Source organism: Cyprinus carpio, chromosome B14 (assembly GCF_018340385.1).
Source record: "Cyprinus carpio isolate SPL01 chromosome B14, ASM1834038v1, whole genome shotgun sequence".
Classification (NCBI taxonomy): Eukaryota; Metazoa; Chordata; class Actinopteri; order Cypriniformes; family Cyprinidae; genus Cyprinus; species Cyprinus carpio.
In genome coordinates, this window is record NC_056610.1 from 10030753 (window position 1) to 10048384 (window position 17632).

Consider the following 17632-nt stretch of genomic DNA (forward strand, 5'->3'; position numbering starts at 1 on the left):
TAAAAGTTTGGGGACGGTAAGATTTTTTAATGTTCTTGGGGAAAAAAAGTCTGTTATGCTAACCAAGGCTGCATTTATTTGACTGAATGTACAGTAGAAACAGTAATATTATGAAATATTATTACAATTTAAAATAGCTGTTTTCTATTTAAATATATTTTAAATTGACCTGACCAGTTAAATTAGAGTTTGTCTTCGTATGCATTTGTCCCCCAATGTTCTGTTGTTCTGTCACATGTTAGTAAATTTTAATTTATTTTATTATTGTAATTATCTTTTTTCTTTTCTTCGTTGCCATTGTTCTGTTTGTTCTGTGAAAAATCAGAAACACTAAAATAAATATTAATGAAAAATTATATTATATAGGCCTATATAAAAAATGATGATGATGATGATGATGATTAATTTTATTAGTAGTAGTATTAGATAAAATATATATATCCTACCTTTCCTCTTTTTGTTATCGAAAATTAGACTTGTTAGCAAGTATTTTCCAGAGCTGTTTTTCTTTCATTTAGAGAGTAAGAAATAGAAAAACACATAGATTTCGTGTGGTGCTGTGAGGTCATTTTAATGTGTACATATTTTTCAGCAACTTTAAAACATTTGTAAGCCTTATCACCTCTTGCATCAGCCCTCCTACTCACCCCATCACCAAAAATGTGTGCAGAAAAAAAGGGGGGTTTTGAGTAAAAGTACAACCCAAAACAGCAGCGCTGCATTAAACATCATCACACTCGGACAGACTCCTGTGTGTGAACGCTCCGTCTGGCCCGAGTAATTCAAGCTTGGAGGGGACACCCATCTAAAAAAATACGGCCTGATATTATTCAGCCTTATAGAAGGAGTAATAAAAAGGGGAAAAGAAAGACAATCCGTTAGCCATCTAAATCAGCTGACATCCCCAGGTCTCCCGCGCTGCAGCGCTGCGGCTGATAACATCAGTGAGAAGTTAAACAAAAGGCATTTTTCCCTCAAACCGGCCATCTTTCAGCTTGACTACTGCTGTAAACATCATTCCAGAACACAACATTATGAGACATCTTACCCTACATTCCTGATCCTCCTTTTTAAAGGGAGAGTGAAGTTTCAGAGCTTTGCCAAAAGAAGACTCCTAAGAGCTTGGAGACACACAGAGGGGGAGAGTTACAGCGTTGAAAAAATGTACCACCATCCCGACAGCGAGTTTTGCTCGAGAGCTCTCAGTTTCACCTTCAAGTCTGTTATTGACACATCGAGAATTAGAATAAATTCTCTCTAGTGGCTCATGCAGACTGTCTAATGAGCTCGCCATCATCCGCAGAAGTAATTTCTCCCAGAACAAGGTTTCATACCAGAAGTTTTGGAAATCCATTTGGAAAAGGAATAGTTCCATTGACCTTAATACCTTTCCGAACATTCTCTTTGAGCATTCCTTCACTCCCTTCGGTTCTAATTGATTTCATAAAAGTGGTAATATGTAAAAGCGAGGAGGGGCTCTGTTGATATAACCTTGAATCTAAATGATCCTAGAATCCCCATGTTGTCTGAGAAACTCTTCACTGTCTTTAAACGCCTCATAACTTCCCCATGACACATTTTCTGGACCGCGTCTTCAACTTCCACAGTGCAATTCGCCTCTTTGTCTCGTGTCCTATGGCAAATTATCAACCGTAACCTCTGCATCAAAAGCCAACTCCCTTGTGCTGCGTTTAGCATGTTTGGACACCTAGTAGTTCAGGCCATCTAAGAACATATTCACGCACGCGTGGGCCTGTTTAATGTGTTTCAAGACCCATCTTCTTCTCTAAAAGCTCTTTTATTTTTTATTATGCAGTCAGTCACAGTCAAAGTGAAGCATCAAGTTGAGCAAGGCTCCAAATATGGTTCCAAAAATACACAGCTCACAAAAAAAAAATACACAAAACACAGTTTTTTTAAAAAAATAAATAATAAAATATTATTATCATAAAATAAATAAAGCCTAATACACAGTCTTATACTTAAGTCTTAGGTCTCCTTGGGATTCAATAATGATTAATTTTATTGCATTATTCTGCTGATTAATTGTGTCAGGTTAAAAAAAAATGAAATGACAACAGTTCTTGAATATTTTTAACAAGAATAATTATCTGACATTTTCATTTTAAATATATGGGAATAAATCATGGGAACACCATTTATCAAGGAAATGAATGTGAGTGTTTAGCATCCAATTTGCTACATTCTCTCTCTCTCTCTCTCTCTCTCTCCTCTCTCTCTCTCTGTCTCAGTGTCTATAGATTTCAGTGTTATGTATCTGGAGATTAATGAAGAGTTTGTACTTGTAAAGATGAAGGATATGCAACAGTTATCTGGAAATATACAGGATACAAAGATCGCAAAAAGTAAAATAAAGTTTCAGACTTCACATAATATTTTTTAAAGACCTACAGATTTATGGGATCATCGAACCTTAATTTTCAAACTTGAATCAAAAAATTTGAATATTTAAATTACAGTGTTGTTTTTGATGTATCTGTGAATTTGCGCCATAGTTTTCTATTGCTTTCAATACAAAACACACTGCAAGATAAAAAATGAATGAATGAATGAATGAATGATTCTCTAACTCAGTGTTTTTCTCTTTGTTTTCCAGTACAAATACCTCAACATTCTTAATTCAAGATATATTAAAGAAGAGCAATGACTTATGATATTTAGTCCTGTTTTCTGAGTTTATGCTTAAAACAGAAAATATACCTGTCAAAATTGAGGAAGAAAGTAATTTTTTTTTTTTTTTTTTTTTTTGCAGTGCATCACAGCTTGACAGTTACTTCTAAACTGTAAACACCTCAGAAAGTGAATTAGTTGTTTTCAATGACACATTACACTGAAAGGAGTCTTTTGACCCACACATTTGATTATGAAATCACACTGCAACTGTCCACAGCAGCAGGTACTGTAGGTTCCATGTAATGCAACATTCAATTTCTAACACCGTAATATTATCCGTCATACATCCAAACAAACAAACGCCACAAAAACAGTAATAACATATATTCATTTTCCATATATAGTCCTCTTTTTTATTATTATTAACAGAGGTCAAATAAATTCATCAAGTCATATTTACAAAGAAAGGCAATAAATATTTTATAATAGTAATAAAATTATTATTTTTGCATACATTTATTTAATCGTACGAGTGGCATGATTGTTAGTAACGTCTGACAGACGATGAGTGTATAGACGAGTGTATACTACAGCTACACCCATACGGAGAGTCGACCTCACCAACAGTGGCTGGAGTCCAGCGTCTGCAGAAGGGATTTCCTCTGTCTCAAACATTCTAGAACTGAGAGAAAGCATTCTAGAACAAAAAGAACATGACTGATTGTCAGGCGGACCGATTTCATTGGCTAAGTGACCTGGAAGTAGTCAAAATCCGACACTTGTCGAGTGTCCGGGACGTTAAGAGCAATGCATCATACCTGGTTTTGCATTACGTATAGCTTACATTTAGGGTGAAGCCATAATCAGCATGTAAGCATGATCCAAATTTAGAGCATTAGAGCGATTCCCCAAACCTTTTTCCAGTCCCTTCATAGCCAAGCTCGCGTCTGTTAGTTCTCACACACACTATCACCACAGCTAAAGCTGATATCTGGCTAGTCAAAGCACGTCGATCTAAGCTGAATCAAAGAATATCGAAGCTTTCTGCGCATTCGGCCTGAGAGAAGGCCTGCTGTCTGTTCAGACCAGAAAGGCATCCCACTGAGAGGCTCTACAAAATATTGCACTCAAAGCTTCACGTTTACCTATGGACGCCTGCAAAGGTCACATGACTCTGTTATCATTCTCTCGTTGTGTCTCCATGACAGCCATTCCAGTGGAAAATATTGGATCCTTGTTGTTGGGAGGCAACACAAATGAAAATAAAAGGTTTCCCAGGAGGTGCAGTTTGCTCTTATCGCTATTCCAGAGTTTAAACATGTCAAAGCAGGAGACGCTAGTTCCTTATAGGTCATCCTTAGTTAATCCAGTATAAATAAAATAACAGACACCAATTACGTTTAAAAAAAGACCCACACTGAACAGCTGGGAGAAACTTGACGCTTCTGAAATATAAAAATAAAACATCTTTGAACTTAAGTTTCTTGTCTCTTTTCTGTAGCCATTGTTTATTTGTGTCCTCTTCCTTCTCCTGTTTCGGATTAGATTAAGGTGTTTGTCAGGTAAGAAGCACGGGGAGCGTCTCAGTCCGTTTTGGGGTTGGGTTTTAAACGCCGTGCCCTTCGTGTCCGTTTCGTTACCGTCGTGAAACGGAACTCCTCCAGAGGGTCCACTTTTCCTTTGGGGTGGCGCTTCATGAAATGCACTTCCTGTTGTGTTTGCGTGGTCTTAGAGCCTTTTTTGGGTCGACCCTTTCGGTTGAAACCCAAATACCAGCCTTTGTACTTGGCTGACACCAGTGCTGTGTAGTTGTTCTCCAAATATTCCTCCACAAAGACACACTCTTGGTTATTCCCATTGGGCTAAGGAGAAAAGACAAGAAGACACTTCAGAAAAGTGGTCCACTTGTTGAACAACCCCTCAGCTGATTTGTCATAAGGATTTTATTTACAGCCTGTCAGTCATTATTGCAAAACATAAACCCTAACATAAAACATAGTTTTCTCAAAGTTCATGACTGCTCACAGTCTTAAAAATAAAAATACTATATATCATATACAACGTATTGCAGAATCTGTTAGCCAAGTTGTATTTATTTAAAAATAAAAGAAAAATGAAAAATAAACCCCAACAGCTTATTGTTTTATGACCCTGCTGTAGTTTATTTTACAATAATGACAGGCTTCCATATTCATATTATCTCACTTGTTAGCCATCTACTCATTAAAATAAAATAAAATAAAATAAAATAAAATAAAATAAAATAAAATAAAATAAAATAAAATAATAAAATTAAATTAAATTAAATAAATTAAAAATTAAATTAAATTAAATTAAATAAAATTAAATGACAGAATGACTGACCAATCAATCAACCAACTGTTTTAGAGAGCGATTAATAACCATAGATAATCTCGATAATAGACTCGATAATCTATTGAGTGAAGAAAATTTAGAAAAGGCCCTCTTTTTAAAACCCTATTTATTATCATTTCATAATATATGCATCTCAAAATAGTTTCAAAGTTTGATTAAAAACTGATCTGCAGTTTACACATCTACTAAAAACTATTGTATGACAAGACGCCTACTCGTCTTGCAAAGCGTAATGTTTTTAAAAGAATGACCAGCTTTTGCCAACAAGACACAATAATTGGGCCCTTCAACTTAGGGTCAGTTCAAAACAAGCCAGTGAAGCACGTCATGTCCTATTCATGGCAAATGTAGGGGGTGTTGGTCTTTCCACTAAGATTTGTTTGTGGTATGGCAGTTACAAGGACTTGGAAAAAAGGACAATTTTAACTTCAAACAGCCAGCCTCAATATTTCTTTTTTGTTTGAATAGATGGTATGAAAATATGTGTTGACTGGCTCCATTATATAACCATCATGAGTAGGTTACAGTAGCAGTGGTTTTGGTCCCAACTACAAACTCATACATCAAGTTGACATACACTAAACATGCAATACACGAGTAATCATATTCATAACTGAAATTATAAACAAGCTCATATGTAAATCAAAAGCATACACACAGGAACCAAAAACAATTTTGTTACATTCATATCGTAGTTTAATGGGCCTAAACCTGTTTTTCATACCTGTTTGCAAGACAGTGAAAACAGCACATAATATTTGAATCTGATATTTTTAGTTCCGATGTGTGATAGTAAACATACCTTTCCAATAATTTTGCCGTTTTTGTTCATGCAGATGTAGTATCCACTCTCCTTCCCTTTTATTCGAATATGACTCCCGAATGTCTCCGTCTCCACAACAAGTAAAGCTGCCGGTAAAAATAAACACAGTTTACTTTGAGTTCATGAAGGCAATATGATGTTCATAGAATTAAATACATTTTGTTAGAAATAAACTCCTAAAACATATGATTTCTGTGTGACATAAAATAAATAAATAAATAAATAAAATTCATTGTCTTATGTAAAATATATATTTAATTTTAAGACCATTTAGATTTTTATTTAATTGTATTTTATACTATTTCTGACAATTTCCAACAAATTCTCTTTACTTTTTAATGTCAAAAATAGATAAAAACATATATATTATATTATTTTAAAACATTATTATTAGTTTTTTTTTTTAATAATTGCCTTAAAATATTAGTTCCTTTTTTTTTTACTAATTACTATTTGTTATTTTATGTAGCTGTATGAAAAAAATAAAAACTACTTTCATGTATTCATGTACATGATATACTATACTTTTTTATTCAGAACTACATTTGGCATGTGAACTATTAAAAAAAAACTGTGAGAGAAATGTAATGATTCATAATACACTACAGCTCCCTCACAACCCCTAAAAAACACCCAACACTCTCTCTCTTTCTCTCTGTAACCACCTTTGTTAAGGGTCCCTCTCTTGGGGGGGAAGCAATCTGCCAAACTCCTTGGAGCAGTTCAGATCCCCAGGGATTGGGTTTCCACTTGCCTTTAGTTCATGCTCACTCAATCAAAAAGTTAGGATGAACCATTTGTTGAACACACTGGGCTATTCAAAGGTGCTCAAAGCAGAGAGGCTTAGAGAGCAACACCAAAACTGTCCCCTTCCAAAACAGCCCGGGGCAACATGAGAGGAACGACTAATCCAGGCAGGGCACTTGAGATCAAATGAGGGTGGGAAAAATCCCGCTCCTTAGCGGCGAAGACCCTTTTACAAGTGCATGACGTTTTGAAAGAAATGCTTGAAAAATACAGCAAATATTCCTGTATTTAAATGAACTCTGTACCTAAAAACCGAATGCTTAAAGCAGTCAGCCCACCATCTGTGCATCTCTCACGCCAGCTGATTTCTTACTGGTGCAGCTTATTAATATTAAAGCACAGATGTCAACCGGACACACTGACCTTCAGTAATGTGAATGTTTTAATATCCCAAACAGGGGTGAAACTGAAGACATTTTTAAGATGTTTCTTAGAAGGCGAGTGTTTGCTGATAAATGAGCCCTACAAATGTAAGACCTGATCCAGCAGTGTGTTCAAATATAAGACACAGGGTTGTTTTCATGCTGCTTTTGCTTTGCTCAAGGAAACTAGCTGTGTTCAAGTCGATGTGAAAGACTGTTCACCACGCATTTATTTCTGTAACATGACGCATTACAAAGTGAAACTGGATATTTAGTTTTTATTCCTGATGGATAAAATAATGTCTGTCCAACATTCTCCACGGATCAGGTTGCAAACAGCAATTCATACTGACTTTAAACATACTTTGAACATACACTACTGATCAAAAGTCTAGTGTCAGTAAGATTTTTTTCTCTCTTATGCTTAACAAGACTTTATTTGATGAAAAATATAGTAAAGATAGTTATATTGTAAAATATTATTACAATTTAAAATAACTGTTCTCTATTTAAATGTTTTACGATAGATAGATAGATAGATAGATAGATAGATAGATAGATAGATAGAAAATAGATATTAGATACCTAAAGATATAAGATATTTTTATAGATAGATCGATAAACAACACATTGGCATGCAAATACGTACCTAAATATATATATATATATATATATATATTAATATATATATATATATATATATATATATATATATATATATATATATATATATATATAAAAAAAATTTTTTTTTTTTTTTTTTTTTTTGCAACGAGGTGACGCGGAGGAGACAAATAGTTAAAACGTTTTTTTTTTTTTTTTTGCAAACAAAAAGTATTCTCATAGCTTCGTAAATTTATGGTTGAAACACAGATGTCACATGGACTGTGTTGGGATCCTTGCTGTCTATGGGTCAGAGAGCTCTCGGAATTAATCAAAAATATCTTCATTTGTGTTCCCGGAGATGAACGAAGGTCTTAGAGGTTTGGAACGGCATGAGGGTGAGTGATTAATGACAGAATTTTCATTTTTGGGTGAACTATCCCTTTAAGCACAGACATAAGAATAAAACTCCATACAAAAAGAAAGAAACAGAAACGGAGCACTAGGAATCCAAAAGATAATAAGACTACATAAGAAACAGGATTATGCAGGTATAGGAATCCAGGACTAGAGCTTTATGGAGTCGTGTCTGTTGTGGAATCTTTATGCTGAACAGCTCTGACTGACACAAACGAGCACAAGCCTGAAATATAAACATGCTTGTATCAGTCGGCAAAGTTAAGTGCAGCATTCAGTGTGTTTATCTTCACTCTGAGTCTCTGTTCTCACACTCGTACCGCTGGGGCACGCTGCCCATCAGTTCTGTGGTTTTTGTTTTGTTTATACTTTGATACATTTTGATTAATAACAGCTCAGGTTGGATGTTAAAGAGAAGAAGTTCATCTTAGATATGATATTAGCAGGCCTAGATGGAATTCTCTGGGGAAATAAGGTATTTAAATAGGGTAAAATGAGTTAAATTGATCTAATGGAGAGTACTAAACACTTTATGTCAGTGGAATGCATTAATTAAATTAGCCTAATTATTTAGTAAACTAAAACGCAAGAGGCAGCTTGAATGATTCTATATATACATAATTATCAGAAAACTGATTAAAGCACGCTCACAATCAGAGATTGCAACAAATATAGCCATTTAGTTAAACTTGAAAACATGCAACACCAGAATATATCTGAGTTAAAAGGGTAGTTTTTCCAAAAATAAACAGTCTTTAATAATTTATCCACCCTCATGTCATTCCAAACCTGTATGACTTTATTTCATCATGTTGAATTTCTGATGGACATCCTGCAACTCTGTTTAATATAATAAAAGTGAATGAGTGCTGTCAAGCTCTGAAATGACAAAAAAGAACCATACTATTATAAAAGTTTTATAAAAGTGGTCCAATTTACTTGACAGTGTGAGAAAGACACTGAAATGTGTTTTTACTGAAGATCTGTGTTCTTGAGAGTTCATTGAGTGACGTAGAAGTGTCTGAATTTGTTTTGTTTCTTTTAGTTAGATCTCTCAATGATTCGTTCAATGAATCAGACTGATTCGGTTCTCAAATTCAACTCACTGACTACACTTACATGCACAATAATATCCCAATATGAATCATGCAATATTCTGATTATAACTGAGACAGTGTAGTCCTTATAACTCCCCCATTTGTGTTTAACAAAAGAAACAAAGTCATACAGGTTTGGAACGACATGAGGGTGAGTAAATGATACCAGAAATTTCATTTTTGGTTGAACTATGACTTTAAATCATTCTGCCTTATGTGTTCAAAAGCAGACTACAAACAGGTTACAGGTTCTTCTGCATGGTTTATTCAGAGCACAGGAACACTCCCGTACCGTACTTGCCCCCATCGTCTCCATTGGCGTTGATCTTCTTGCCCAGGATCTGCACATGTTTCCCAGTGGTTCGGCTGTAGAGCTGATATATCCGTACCTGCTTCCGACTCACATCATCTCTGGTGTGGTTCTCGATGTAGAACCGGAAGTCGGCAGAACTCTGCTGAGATTCCTAGAACCAGCAAGTAAAAAATGTGTGTTGATCTATGTCTTGAATCAGTTTTACAACTGCATGCCACTTCTGCTGTGCTTAAAATCCTTTACCTAATTTGGTGTTCCTGGTCAAAAATGACCCGCCTTTTAAATATCTTTTTGTTAACCTATTTTCTTTCAATTAGCACAGGTTTTGTACTTCTTTTTGGAACTGATTGGTCGTAGGCCTCATTGATCTGAGCTGCATTTCCTAAGAGCATCATAAGCCTAAGTTGATCGTAGAATCATTGTCACCAATGGAGTTATGACCAACTTAGGTTTACGATGCCTTTAGGAAAGGCAGCCCTGGTCTTATGCACTTCAGTTTTTGAATTAAAAAAAATAAGCATTATTTGTGTATAATTTGGGAAATGTTGAAAGCTCAATCAGTTGCAAAAAGAAATACAAAACTTGTGCTAATTGAAAGGAAAGATTTTGTAGACTGGTTATTTTTAACTGGGAACACTACAAGTGTTTAACAAAAGTGGGCAAAAAAAAAAAATACAAAAATTATCACATCTTTTGGGAAGTTGTAATATGCTAGGTGACCAAAGTCAGTAAGTTTTAGTCCAATGCAACAACATTAACTAGCATTTTCGGCGAAAAGAAAATCCTCTGTGCATCAAATGTCATTAATAACTGATTTTACTTTCATCATGTGAAACAAGAGGATGGGATTTCATAAATTGGAAATTGACTGGAAAGTGTCCATTACATGCCTGAACAGTGGTAGTCGTTTCAGAGGAAAAGCAATTTTTCATGCTGATGAAAAATGATGACGACACTTTTTTTAAGAAAAACATGCTGCGATGAAACAGTCACAATAAGACCAGGAATGTGTACTGTGTACAAAGTAAACAGGGTCAAATTTTGATATCATGTTGAATCAACACTAAACTGACTTTACAGCAGAAATTGACTTTGATTTATATTTTGAAAAGGTTTGCATAATTGATTCTGTTATTAACTCCAGCGAAACTGCTTTGAAAACCTGTATTGTACAAAGTCCTATATAAATAAAGGTTACTTGACTTGACTTAGTTTCAAGCAATAAAAGAATTCAATGAAAGTTCCGATCACAGTGATTCCTCTCTCTCTCTCTCTCTCTCTCTCTCTCTCTCTCTCTCTCTCACTAAATAAAACATCTGAATACGCTGAGCCTGGAGCTACACCGAGAATTCAAGTTTTCAATTTCCACAAGCAAGTCTCCAGCAATTATCCACCTGAAAAATCCAACTCTGTCATCAAACAAATATCTGCCTAAGGTAAGAATCACACTCATAAATCACACATACACACCTGTAAGTATGGGAAGTACTTGTACACAACTGAAGACTGCTGCACTGGTACACACACACAAACACACAAACACACAAAGCACTAACATAAAATACAATATAGCTTGCCATGGCATCTCCTGTTGCTCACATTCACAATCACCCGAGGCTTTAAATGAAAATCACCAATCCACTTCTCATTCAATATCCTCCTATCCTTTCTCCTCCTCCTCTTCTGTCTTCCTTCCATGTGTGAGGAAAACATATACCTTTAAAAACCCTGGAATCTCTGTCCCAGCCAAGACTACTCTCACGGGCTGAAACGAGGGGTAATTATCCTGTAATGAGCTTTTATGTGGCTTCTCTCAGGTGGTTAATTACACTCACATTACATGCTTCCACTCCATGTTATTTTAACCTCGGCTAATTAATGACATTTAGGGAGCATGAGGGGAAAAGCGCAGCTTACGGTACAAAAAAAAAAAACTCTTTTCAACAGAGTTGAGAAAGAAACTTCCATAGAGTTACATGCTGAAAGCAAGACTGCTAAGAAATAAATCAGAATGACACAATTGGCTAAATTAACCCATTAATGCAGAAATTTTACAATCACAAATGAAATCACTTCAAAACAATGTAATTATTCCAATTTCCCCCAAGAAATAAAAAAAATCTAAATTAGAGACTGAATATATTGATAAAAACACTACCATTCAACAAATTAAGTTAGTAAGATTTTTTTTAATGTTTTTGAAAAACGTTTCTTATGCTCACCAAGGCTGCATTTATTTGATGAAAATTACAGTAATATTGTTTTCAATTTTAATACATTTTCAAATGTGATTTATTCCTGTACTGTAAAGTAGAATGTTCAGCAGAAATTACTCCAGTCTTCAGTGTCACATAATGTTTATTGTTGTCAATGTGGAAAAGAGTTGTGCGGCTTATTTATTTATTTATTTATTTATTTATTTATTTTGTGGAAAATGTCATAATGTCATACAATTTCTTTTCAGGATTCTTTGATGAATAGAAAGTTCAAAAGAACAGCATTTATTTAAAACACAAATATTTATAACATTATAAATGTCTTTACTACTACTTTTGATCAATTTAATGCATCCTTGCTGAATAAAAGTGTTAATTTCTTTAACAACAACAACAAAAAATAATATTTATAAAAAATAATATTTATAAAATAAAATAAAATAAAACAAACACATTAGAACGGTAGCATATATTTATTGATAAATATACTGGAGAAGAACTATTGAATGTGTGCTATAATAAACAAAGTCACAATGGCATTTAGGGCAGTCATTTAGAATAATGCGAATAGCTCAAAGGTGATCTTTCATAGTGGTTTGAATGTAAAATTACATCCTGAATCCTCAAAATTAATTTTTTTTGAAAGATCTGACCACTGCAGCAGACAACATGCAGTGTTCAACAAACCAAAAGACATTTCACAACACAGCCTAGTTGTGAAACAACTCAGTTAGATACCCTAATCAAGTTAGATATCAAGTTAGATACCCTAACATCTTCTAGAAAAATTAATTGTTTTAATTTCAGTCATTGTTATACATTTTATTTTCCTAGATGAATACATAGATTACATTCAAACAGGAGTCATCATACATTAATCCCTCTTACATCAAAAACAACTCAGTTTAACACAGAATCAAGTTTAATTCTAAGCTCTTGGCCAATTTCAGCTCACAAAAAGCACACACACAGATGCAACTCCCGCGTACACAAAGCCTCTCCTCGGAAGGATTTACTCTGAAATCTGGCCATCTAGTCAGACACAGAGGTGTGTTTTGTAGACAGTTGCATACGGACGGGAGCGGGAAGGCAGAGGGCATGCCTATGCAGGGAGCGAGCCACGGCCAAACATTTTTATCACGCCGCCCGACTCCCTTCAAAGCCAACCTAGGCAAACGAATCTCACGGCGACTTCAAAAGCCCGACCCCGTCCCGAGCACTCTTGCATGTCAGATAGGCCCTATCTGCAGACACCACTCTCCGTGCAGGATACATCTCAGGAAACAACGCTTCAGTGCACCGCCACTTAAACTGTGCTTATCACGCTGTCTTTCACTGCATCTCCTTTATAACAACTTTTGTTTGTTTTCTCAAGGAGAACCTACAACAACGGCAAAGGCCACGGTTAGCAGTAGAAGCAAGTGATACTTGTACTCTGTCTATCAATGACCTAAAGAAGAACTACTGTCATCACTGCCACACTAAAGCCTTGTTTGTGCCAACTGCTTTGGAACAAAACTAAACGCACAGAATTATATAACCAACATGGGTCTCGTTTTCTTCCAAGCAGTGGCTTTTGTTCCTGGTTTGAGCGGTGATCGCCCCCTTCTATTACGACATTCTGATGCAAGTTTTATAATCACAATGCCTTGACCCATTTGCCAGGAGAAAAAAAGACTCTCAATAAGCCCTTCCCGCCTTGTGAGGAATGTACATCTGTCAGTAAAGACGGATTTAAGGAACTGCAGATATCTAATTACTTATGTGTTAGGTATATTTTGTCAGTTGAATTCAAAGGATTAGTCACCTTCCTCAAAGTCTTGGGAGAGTCTGAGATTGCAGCTAGTCTTACCTTAACAGCTTTTAAAAGGAAAAAAAATGGCCACTTCTTAGCCTCTTTAGATTTATTCATTTGGATGGAGATAGTTGATGTACACTATATATGTATATACTTGTATACACTTGTATACACTTAAAATATAATTTAATCATATGTATGTATGTATGTATATATATATATATGTATATATATATATATATATATATATATATATATATATATACATATATACTGCTGTGGCAAATATATGTTTTATTCATTTTTGTGGGTGTTTATTCAATCTAATCTTAATTGTATTTAATATGCAATTAATTTAATTTAAATTTAATTTTATGGTCAATGTTCATCGTCCAAGAAATAAATATTACACACGCAAATGCATTTCATCTCCACTAAAAGGTCACTGAGTTCATAAATAAAATGTAAATGCACATATTGCTTATTTTAGGATTCAGCGTGAAATCAGTCAAAGAATGAGTTTACTAACTATTCTGAACTAAATAATTATGACTACTTATGAATTACTAGATTCATGGTCAAAGCACAAAAGGAAAACCCAGACTTTTAGAGAAAAATAAATGCAATTCCTCTGGCAAGACCACCAACAAATCCAAAGATTTTTTTTTTTTTTATTTTACAGCCTCTGGGGTGTAGATTTCCCATGCATGTCTCTGTTTTAAAAACCTCAAGACAACAAATGAAACAAGCTCTGTGTTTGCGCACCGGAGGCACATCCTCATAATCCCTGCCTTAATCCAGATTCATGACAACAGTGAAACAGCCAGACTTACCTGCAACTGGAAGTAGAGGACCAGAAAATGTAAACACCTGGAAAGAGAAAGAGAGAGAGAATGAGAGGGAGAGACAGAAGGGAAGTAAGGAGGGGTGAATCACAAGCAATTACACCAGATAAAAATGTAGCAGTTCATCTTAAACCTGGCTTTGAGCGACTTCTATTGGCAAGAATGTAAGAACTCAACGTGAATCAAATAAAGTATTAAGAATATTCCTTACACGTAGATGAACCTTGACGGCAGACCAGACATCTTGGTCAAATACACCTGTTTCAAGCGTTTGCCGCTCCAGTAAGTGCCGCGCGGAGCCCCGCCACTGTCTCACACACAAAATCCCGGAGGAGAGGTGCAATCCCAAGGAAAAGAAAGATGCAGGAAGTGTAAATGTGCCGCTGGAAGCAGCATGAGGCTGTTTCTTGTTTGAAAAAGAGCTGAATAAACGCAAATCAGTGTCTTCCCCGTGGTGTCCCCGCTTCTCCGCGGTCCGCGCGCGCTGCGCTGTCTCGCCAAAGCGCGCAAAGATTGAATTGGTAAGAAAGGCTGAAGCGGGGTGTCTCCTCCTCGGTGAACAATCCGCGACCTTTAGTGCTTACTCTTGATCCAGTATGCGAGATGAAAAGATAAATTCCGTTCGTACCTGCCGAAGTCACCTGAAAGCTCACACCTTACGTGGATCATTCCAAGCTTCCCGTGTCCATTGTTTGGAGAGGGAAAACTTTCCCAACAAGTCAGGATAGATGAGTTACGGTTAGAAGTCTCTTCTTTAGTTGTTGCTTCACTGTTATCCGAGTCGCTTGTACATAAAAGGCGCACAGACCCGTGGCAAATCCTTGAAGAGCGCTGGGTGATGGTACGAGACTGTCTGTATGTGTGCCGAAGAGGACTGGAGCGCACTGAGGGGTTTTGGGTTGGTGGTGGGTGGTGGGTGGAAACCTGTCAGTGGTTTTGCACCTGATAGGGTGATCTGAGAGAGTCCATCGGTGCGCGGAATGCGCCTTTCCTCTATCTGAGCACAGTTTCCTTTGCGCTTCTCGTCGTTTCTTAAACTCTTTCGTCGATTCGATGGGAATCTGTGAGAATTCCTTGCGGATTTCACATACGAACTCGTAAACAGGTGCATTTCAGTTGAGCAAAACCAGACACGCGGTGTTGAGATAACCAAATTCTCATCTGACGGAGTAAAGAGAAAGAGGCATTACACTCACTTTTTAAAAAAAGTTTAGATGCATACTACTATTATACATAATATAATATGAGCCAAGGTCATTAAGTTCCAATAAATTATTAAATAAAAATATTCGTATAATTACTTTAATAGTAAAATCATAATAATCATTAAAATAATAATAAATTAATACTTGGATCAAAGACAAATAAGGATGTCAGAGATGATAAAAGGGAGAAATGTGTGTGTCTTTTTTTAAAGGTATTAAACATGCTAAGTTCTTAAAAAGAGTTTTTTTAATTACAATTATTTAAATTTAGTGAATCTAAAAGTTGTGTAAACTTATATATACTATAAATTATATTATACATTTTATTATAAAATATAATTATATAAAAATGTTTTATATTTATACTTAATATATTTACATATTTATTCATTCTTAATTACATTTTCTCACTGTATTTGTTTTACAATTTTCATATCACATGACAACCAAATGGCTTTCTCATTTAAAAAAAAAAAGTAATTAATAAAGCAAATAAATAAATGTATTTATTTGTTTGAGGTAGATGTGTAAATTAAATCCATAAGATACAACAATGATGCAACAAAATTTAAGTATTTAATTTTAAGTATTTCTTGCCAATCACTGATTACCCTCATTCAGCTCGTTTGTCAACTTCCCAAACCTGAAAGTGTTTTATTGGTGGAGTTTGTTGATTCCTCTCAGACAGCATTGAAATGCAAGTGCTTGTCGAACTCGAATTTTCAATATTGTGCTATAAGTCATCAGGCATTGAAATGCATCAGAGGTGTGAATGTGTTTACAAGGTCTTCTGAACATGCCCCCTGCCAGCTGCAAGTTTATTCCCTCAACAGCCCTTTTCTCAGCTGTGATCAGAGAAACAGATACATTTACTTATTTACATTACTGCTTTTACGTTTTACCGTAATCTATCATTTGCAAAGAATTAACTTCCAAAGCACAGCTAAGATTTATTTTGGAGGTTAAAAACTAAAAAACTAACAAAGCATGTGGTGCATACGTGGTGTGGTGTATGTCAATTACTTTAAAGTCTTAAAAAAAAAATCACACTTCATTAACACAAAATCAAATCCTATTGTTTTTTTTTTCTCTTCCTTTTCGCATGTGCTCTTTCTTGTTTGCATGCATTTTTTTTGTATGCATGCAAGCTCCTTCTATACTCCAAAATAATAAAAAAAATTATAAAAATAAAACACTAACCCATAAATTGGCAAGGCTGATGTCGAGTGAATTTCCTTTGAAGTGGATCACCTGGACCATGCTGTAAGCTCACAATTATCCATTTGGGAACAACCAAAACAAAAGCGGTTTCAATGAAGAAGCGAACACAAAGATTAGTCCGTCATCATCCCAAAAAGATCAAGGGAGGCTTTGGCAATATGACAACCTACAGAACATTTCCTGCAACAAGGCCGAGATTGGGACGCGCAGATCTAACGAATAGGAAGTTACACTCTGGCATTCTCTTGAATTCGGAAGTGGGTAGATCTTTCTGAATATTCAAAGCTTTGGATACCGCATCTGTCTTACCGAGTATTAATTATTCACGTGGCGGATTCCAAGTGCAACTTATGCTACATTGAGGGCCAAATTCATCTGTCTAGTGTGAAGCATAGACATAGTTGTGTTTAAATTGTCTTTGTTATTTATTAGAATTGCACTACTTGGAAGAATAAAGACAAAACGAATGATCGATAGATTCCAGCAGTTATTCCTGGGAGAGCTGGAGAGGTCTACATCACACTTTTAACTTGTGAAAAACTGCTAAACCTTAAAGTGGGTCACACTTTGTATGTGCAGCGGTTAAGTGGGCTGAGGAGTGATTTAACTAAACAACAAAGGATCATTAGTCAAAGCGGCTTAATGACAGGATAGAATGCATTAAAAAAAGATAAATATGTCAGATCAAGGCATTCTGCACAAAACCAAGGCCTAAAAAAATAATAAAAACAGTGTGTCCTCGGTGCATCGGAGTAATGAAAGTTAGCAACACTGTGCAACTTCTGTGTCCCTGAAGCTTAATAAAGCAGGCAAAAAAGGTCACGCACAGTTGTTCAAAGGCTTTACAAGACCTTTTAAAGCTTGACAGAGTAACTTCACAGTTCTGGAAGTAAAGCCCAGTATACCACATTAGTG

The 17632-nt window shown here is 35.5% G+C and overlaps 1 protein-coding gene across 2 annotated transcripts; it reads right to left on the bottom strand.

The window, feature by feature from the left end:
• Positions 1-2791: 2791 nt before the first annotated feature.
• Positions 2792-15426, bottom strand: fgf24 (fibroblast growth factor 24). 2 transcript variants are annotated; one of them, XM_042738000.1, is made up of 5 exons: positions 14503-14597; positions 14280-14316; positions 9412-9583; positions 5813-5919; positions 2792-4496 (listed from the first exon to the last, which is right to left on the bottom strand). In XM_042738000.1, the coding sequence occupies exons 1-5, from the start codon at positions 14532-14534 to the stop codon at positions 4218-4220; spliced, it is 627 nt and encodes a 208-aa protein (XP_042593934.1). In that variant the 5' UTR covers positions 14535-14597; the 3' UTR covers positions 2792-4217. The 2 variants fall into 2 exon arrangements, with proteins under 2 accessions (XP_042593934.1, XP_042593933.1); XM_042737999.1 differs by having other exon boundaries at positions 2793-4496; positions 9421-9583; positions 14503-15426.
• Positions 15427-17632: the final 2206 nt, after the last annotated feature.

Bases quoted from the DNA above. Each gene is read 5' to 3' on its own strand.
- fgf24 (XM_042738000.1), bottom strand. From the start codon at position 14,534: ATGTCTGGTCTGCCGTCAAGGTTCATCTACGT. The intron at 14,317-14,502 runs GTAAGGAATATT...TTCTCTTTCCAG, and splicing joins CCGTCAAGGTTCATCTACGT to GTGTTTACATTTTCTGGTCC. The intron at 5,920-9,411 runs GTACGGGAGTGT...TTTTACCGGCAG, and splicing joins AGACGATGGGGGCAAGTACG to CTTTACTTGTTGTGGAGACG.